Source organism: Perca fluviatilis, chromosome 7, assembly GCF_010015445.1.
Source record: "Perca fluviatilis chromosome 7, GENO_Pfluv_1.0, whole genome shotgun sequence".
Taxonomy (NCBI): domain Eukaryota; kingdom Metazoa; phylum Chordata; class Actinopteri; order Perciformes; family Percidae; genus Perca; species Perca fluviatilis.
Window position 1 is genome coordinate 3,498,417 of NC_053118.1, and position 6,925 is coordinate 3,505,341.

General features: G+C 43.6%; 1 protein-coding gene across 1 annotated transcript; it reads left to right on the top strand.

The window, feature by feature from the left end:
• Positions 1–770: 770 nt before the first annotated feature.
• tent5aa (terminal nucleotidyltransferase 5Aa) lies at positions 771–5,472 on the top strand. The gene is made up of 2 exons (XM_039804813.1): positions 771–1,200; positions 1,758–5,472. Exons 1-2 carry the CDS (start codon positions 775–777, stop codon positions 2,535–2,537), a joined length of 1,206 nt encoding a protein of 401 aa, XP_039660747.1. The 5' UTR covers positions 771–774; the 3' UTR covers positions 2,538–5,472.
• Positions 5,473–6,925: the final 1,453 nt, after the last annotated feature.

Below are 6,925 nucleotides of genomic sequence, written 5' to 3' on the forward strand. Positions count from 1 at the left end.
ACAGTTAACTTCTCCACGAGTGGGAAAAGATATGTTGAACTAAACAGAGTTGGGGGGAAACAAAGCTGGATTTCCTGAGCACTTTCAAACTGCATCGACGGGATTATTTCTTGGAAGCAAGAGGAGAAAGTAAAATATGTAGGAGCTGTGCGTAAAAATCCACAAGATTCCTGTGAGGGGTTGATCGGAGGGGAGTATTGTGCCAAAGTGTGACTTGAGGAGCAGCTTATTCATGCAAATTCATAAAATCATAGGCGTGCCTTTGGGCGATGGAGTCACAGCCGGAAAAACAAACCCCCTCCTGGATCATCAGAGAGCTTCAAAGACCGTGATGCGCAGCGTTAGGACGCAGTGACAGTGTCACCGGGGCACCGGGGCAAATGTTTTAAAAGCAGCGAGAAAAAGAAGAGAAAGTTAGGTCTCGTTTTCTACACGCTTGTTGACTGGCTGCACTTCTTCCTCAACACAACCACCAGCTCGACTGCTGCGCCACTGGATCTCCAACCACGGGCTTACTTTACTGCGCAAACTGTTAGGCACCGCTGCAACTCTCAGTATTTGCCTTGGGTTATTCATATTTCTCTTCTTCTATGTGTTTACAGTCAATTCGGACGACTTCAGATACTAAGAATCCTGATGCGGATGAAGTTGCAGTCACCTTACGATAAAGAATTTGTGCGCAAAGACGCCATCACTGATTTGCTCCTATTTTGAGAAAAACTCTTTATTTTTTGTATTTTATTTGGTTGGAATTGCTGAGGACTCCCCTTCACCATGTCAGAGGACGACAGTAGCTCCACCACCAGCAACATGTCTGACACCGAAGGCAGCAACGTTAGCGTCCTCCACTGGGAGCAAGTGCAGCGGCTGGACGCCATCCTGACGGAGACCATCCCGATCCACGGCCGGGGGAACTTCCCCACTCTGGAGATGCAGCCGCGGCAGATCGTGAAAGTGGTGCGGAGTCGGATGGAGGAGAAGCAGATCCACGTCCGGGACGTTCGGTTAAACGGCTCTGCAGCCAGCCACATCCTGCACGGGGATAGCGGACTGGGCTATAAGGACCTAGACCTCATATTTTGCGCAGATATGAAAGGTGAAAGTGATTTCCAGACTGTGAAGGACATAGTTTTGGACTGTCTCCTGGATTTTTTACCCGACTGTGTGAATAAAGAGAAAATAAGCCCGTTAACGTTAAAGGTACATTCACTCTGACAACTTTTTCTCCCCCCTGCTTCAAATGTTTACTTTTAGAAATGTGATTAGAACTAATTGCATTTGCTTAACGACCATTAACGTTGCGGGCAGCCTAATGTGCAATTATAGTTTAGTGATAGTAAAATGTGGGTTTTCTGTAGTTAAGAGGATTGAGTTAAACCAATTTGGAAGGGCTCCTGAGCTCAGCCACCTAGATCCCATATCCAAGTACATCTGGGTCAATGTACGCTAATAACACAATATTTATAACACAAAGCATGCAGCTGTAACTTATACATACAGATACATGTTTATTAAATATAAAACCTACTTGCACATTGCAAAATTAGGCCTAAATGTGCATGTGCATGGCTCTGTTGAAGTAATTACTGTACTTTTAAGGCTATCTACTTAATTTTTATGTTCTTGCTTTCTCTCTCTCTCTCCCACACACACACACACACACACACACACACACACACACACACACACACACACACACACACACACACACACACACACACACACACACACACACACACACACACACACACACCCAGGAAGCCTATGTGCAGAAGATGGTGAAGGTGTGTAATGACTCAGACCGCTGGAGTCTCATCTCCCTCTCCAACAACCGGGGAAAGAATGTAGAGCTGAAGTTTGTGGACTCTCTTCGGCGGCAGTTTGAGTTCAGCGTGGACTCCTTTCAGATCAAACTGGACTCCCTGCTGCTGTTCTACGAGTGCTCCGAGAACCCAATGACCGAGACCTTCCACCCCACCATCATGGGCGAGAGTGTGTACGGCGACTTCAGCGAGGCCTTGGACCACCTACGTCACAAGTTCATCTGCACCCGGAACCCGGAGGAGATCCGAGGCGGGGGTCTGCTCAAGTACTGTCACCTGCTGGTGAGGGGTTTCCGTGCCGCCTCCGAGTCTGAGATGAAGTCTCTGCAGCGCTACATGTGCTCACGCTTCTTCATCGACTTCTCGGACATTGGCGAGCAGCAGCGTAAGTTGGAGTCCTATCTTCAAAACCACTTTGTAGGCCTGGAGGACCGCAAGTACGACTACCTGATGACCCTCCACGGAGTGGTCAACGAGAGCACAGTGTGCCTGATGGGACACGAGAGGCGGCAGACCTTAGGCCTCATAGCCATGCTGGCGGTGCGCGTTCTCGCCGAGCAGAACGTCATCCCCAACGTGGCTAATGTTACCTGTTACTACCAACCTGCTCCTTATGTGGCAGATGGCAACTTCAGTAACTACTACATAGCACAGGTTCAGCCAGTGTTTGCTTGCCAGCAGCATGCGTACTCCACCTGGCTGCCCTGTAACTGAGTCAGCCCTGAGGAAAGGTGGAGGGAGAGAGTCTGAGCTGTTTAAACAGGAATGAGCAGCATACTCGCCGCCTCAAACCTGCCCAGTGTTTGACAGCTGCCAGAAAAAAAAGGAGTCTTCTTCTTTAATGTTTTGCATCAAAGCTTGCGTTTTTGTTCATAAATTGAGTATGAACTGTAGGCTTTCACCTCGAGTACTTATTTCAATGTGAATATCTCACATTTTTAAATTGCCAACGTCAACTGATCCTGCCCAGACCAACCAGGTTTGGAAAAGACTCATTTGGGTAGCTTGGCAATCAGGGCTAATTGCAAATGTGTGATGGCCTTTGAATGCGTGCAGCACAACTGTCATCGAAACTGTGCGAGACTGATTGAATCTGTCAAGAACTGATTAGCCAGCACGTTCCAACGGCAGAGCAAACAAACGGCTGCATCAGGGCCCTGACAGCTACTACTACACACACAAACACACACACGCACGCACGCACGCACGCGCACGCACGCACGCACGCACACACACACACGCACACGCACACACACTCACTCACCTAGACTCTGCTGTATGCCAGCTTAACTGAGGCAAGATGCTGTTAAATTAGTTTGGATAACAAACTGGCATCTCCGCCATGCATTTGGATATAATTATGGTTGTTTACAGACCAAAGATTTTTTTGGGATTGTTTCTAACATTAAAACCCTATTTTGATTGCTTCAAAACATGAAGCTATGTCTATTTGTATATGTGAACATATGTGTGTTTATAAGTGCCTATAAAAGAATGATTTTTGTGGATTAGCCCCACTGTGTTTATAGTCAGGCACACAAGACAATAGCACCCCAGAGGCTTGTGAATGTATATGTGAAATCATGCAGTCACTGTTTATATTTTTGGACGAAAAAGAGCACTATGCGTTAGTGTGGATTTTGCAGTAAAGTAGCATTCAAATGTGTGATCGACGGATTGCTGCAAGATTCACATTTTTGTTGCGTGAGCATTTGGAAACTCTATCTTCTATCTTCTCTGAGGGTCAATTAGGGCTGGGTATCGCCAATGATTTCCAGAATCGATTCGATTCCGATTCACAGGGTACATTTTCGATTCGATATTAATCAAATTGAGGGGTTTTCTGTTACAATTTCTGTTACCAATTTTGCTTGGATATAAAATAGATTCTCACAGAATAATATAAGGGGGGGGCAATTCACCACATCCATGGTGAAAAGGCATACAAACAAAACATTGATTTTGGGATTTTATTTTTCAATATCAGATCGCTCAAACCAAAATTGATTTTAATTGGAGAATCGATTATTTGAACCCAGCCCTATGCTGTATGGCATGCCCCAAATGAATACAGGAATTGCACGTGTTATGAGAAAGGATGACAAGCCTTTTTTAAATCATCAGCAACAAGGAGAAAAGTTTACTCGCACACAATTTTCTGTATATTTTGTACGGTGGTGCTTCTCTTTTTGTCATCTGAGAAAAAAAAAACTATTTCTCAAGAATTATATAAGAGAGAGAGCGAGAGAGAGAGAGAGAGAGAGAGAGGAAAGCCTGCATTCAGAGAGCTGGTGTCTGTTCCATATGCTTCCCTCCTACGGCAGAAGGCTATTTGCAGAGACAGCTCATTTGCTGTAGCACCCTGGCAGGGAATTCCTCAGCTGCTGCTGAAGAGCTTGAACTTAGCTGGGGTTGGGTCTGCAGCCGCTCTGTTCAGAGTTCAGAAAATGTTGTGCCAAACATTTCATTGGCCCCGCTCATAGCTCTAAAGTAGAATAGGGGCCATATGTTGACGTAGGGAAATATGCTGTGTTGATATAGAAGATGGGGAGATAGACAGTAGAGGGAGAAAAAGGGAGCGGAAGGAAAAGGTAGTGGTTACAAGGCAGGAGGGAGAGTGCGTCGTTGGTCTGGAGAGATGGGTGCAGCTGGTGATGGGGTTCATCCCTCTAGGGCTACCACGCGTTACTGTACAAACTGTCTCTGTTAGGGTCAGACTACAACCGACCGGGCAGTTCTGCAGCTCTCCCCTTTTTTCAGGAAGATCAATCTTTCTGTTATCAGCATTTGCTCTCGTTTTTAATCAGGAGTGTTGATTCAAAAAAAAGAGTGGAAACTGAAGAAAAATTGCATACATTCACACCAGCTTCAGGAGACTTTAAGTAACCTACGTTTCATTTGTGAGTTTGCTTTAAATGATGCTTATTCATGTTTTTTTTTTTTAAGATTCATTCCACACCATTTTAAAGAACTGTGTACATATATGATTACATGCTTCAGCTTTTGCCAACTCACTTACTCCTTGCAAACTATACTGCAGCCTTTCCTTTTGAAAAAAAAATATGAATGGTTACATTACAAGCATTAAAAGGTATTTTAGGCCCAGAAGACTAGCATCAACGTAACATTGCGTTTAAAAAAGACACGTTCTCTAGCTGAAAAATCATTTCTTTCTCATCCTGATTCTGATAATCCCCTCTTGGTTGTTTTATTTTCTCAGTGATTGTCCACGTCGATAGTATCCTTTGGATTGTGCAGACAATGTATTGTCATTTTATACTCAGTGAAGTCCTAACAGCTGACTTTCTAGCTAGCTCCAGTCTGCCTGTCAGTTAGTGCTCGTGCCTGTCAGTTAGAGGTTTGGGTTACTGCATTGTCTTGTATGCGTTGTCTCAAATATCTGTTTCTGTTCATGCAGTCTTTTACAAATCACACTTTGAAAAAAAAAGATCCTTGTCTTGTATGTATATTTTTTAATGATTGTTATTTTTATAAATGTATCAGAAACTGCGGGTGTTGCAGTGCTTTTGAATCTGTGATTGGGCTTCAAAGGATATGTTCTCAATAGCTTTTTTGCTATATTATGTCATGTGTCCAATGGGTCAAAAGGTTAAAGATGTTTTCATCAATAAAATATCTGAAAACCAGATTTGTCATGTCTCTCGGTTTTTTATTAGTTTGAGTCTAGATCAAGTTGACTGCACTGGTTTGATCCAGAAGGAAACCTGCCAAACATGAGGAAATGCTCATGTATCGATACAATTCAGTTTGATTCTTTTTAAATAACAGTGAGAGTGTCTCTTTTCATTGATGTTAGCCACTCAGGGGCTTTCAGACGGGTTCCCTGCCTAGTGCCTACACACTCAGAGAGGAAAATCCCTACCATGGCCTGCCGGGCCCAACAGGCCCAGCCAGAAACCCGTCCAGAACTGGCCCGCTGCTGCCAGAAAGAGCTGTTGTTGAATGTGAGGGGATTTGCATACCCTCAAAAAGGAAACTTCAACGCTTTTGTAGAATGAATATATTTGCCTGCTCATCAAATTCTCCCTGTTAACAGCCCCCCCACACCCCCCCATACTCCAACAGCAATGCAGCTAAGGCCTGCTAGTCCAACTGTCTCATGGCTGTCAGGCTGCAACAAAACTCTCCACAGCAGAGCTGCCTGTCGCAGATAACAAACTGTTCTACGTATAGAGGGATATGGAGAAGAGAAGAAGAAAATGCAGAATGAGTAAGACATGTAGGCCATGACACAGTGCTATTAATAGCAGACTTGATAAGAACATGATTGCTTTCACTCAATCGCATTTACAGCTCATTAATCTGGGCCATCTGAAGGAATGATTGACAGGTTGAGGCTAAATGGAAATGCACATTCAGGCACATGCACAAACATTTGTTGTATACCTTTGATTGGTTTTTCATAAAGGATAGGATCACATTTTTTCAAGTCTACCATAAAACAAGCATGCCCATATGTACGTTGAAAGAATTTTGTATAAAATAGACTAGATAGGACTTGATATTATCTTCAGCTGAACTTTAGAATGCATTTTTTCACAGAACGAGGACTGTAGATGTTGTCCCCCATTACTTGTAATGAAATCACATCAGGAAGGGATATTTAAAGGACAGGAGGAAGTGAATGCAGCGACCACAAACACTTTGTACATGTGGACATGTGAGTATTGAGACAGACTAACAAATGTGAAACTATCCTTTAAAGTGTTCACATGATGACTGAGATGCAGGAATGTCATATTGTTGGATGGCTTCCTGAGCGACGCACCTATTTCTAGCATTTAAAAATAGATCTGCTTCTTTGATGTCTTGCATTTTTTTCATTTAATCAGTTTTATCTGTCTTACCTTACAAGTCTTACCTTCGTATAGAAACATTATTTTTATTGCACTATAGCTTCCAGCCACCAGTGGCAGCACTCAGCAAACTAGAAAGCTATCAAGAACATTTTAAGAGTTATGTGCCGTCTTTGATTTTACATGGACTCAGTTTTAGGGAATTCACCCTGACTCCATCAGTCATGTTTGTTCAACTAAGGTGGGTTTATATTTTCAATTATCTAACACAAAAGTTGCTTTGAA

Excerpts from the sequence above, each read along its gene's own strand:
- tent5aa (XM_039804813.1), top strand. The coding sequence starts at position 775 with ATGTCAGAGGACGACAGTAGCTCCACCACCAGCAACATGTCTGACACC. Across the intron at positions 1,201-1,757 it reads TAAGCCCGTTAACGTTAAAG|GAAGCCTATGTGCAGAAGAT; the intron begins GTACATTCACTC and ends ACACACACCCAG.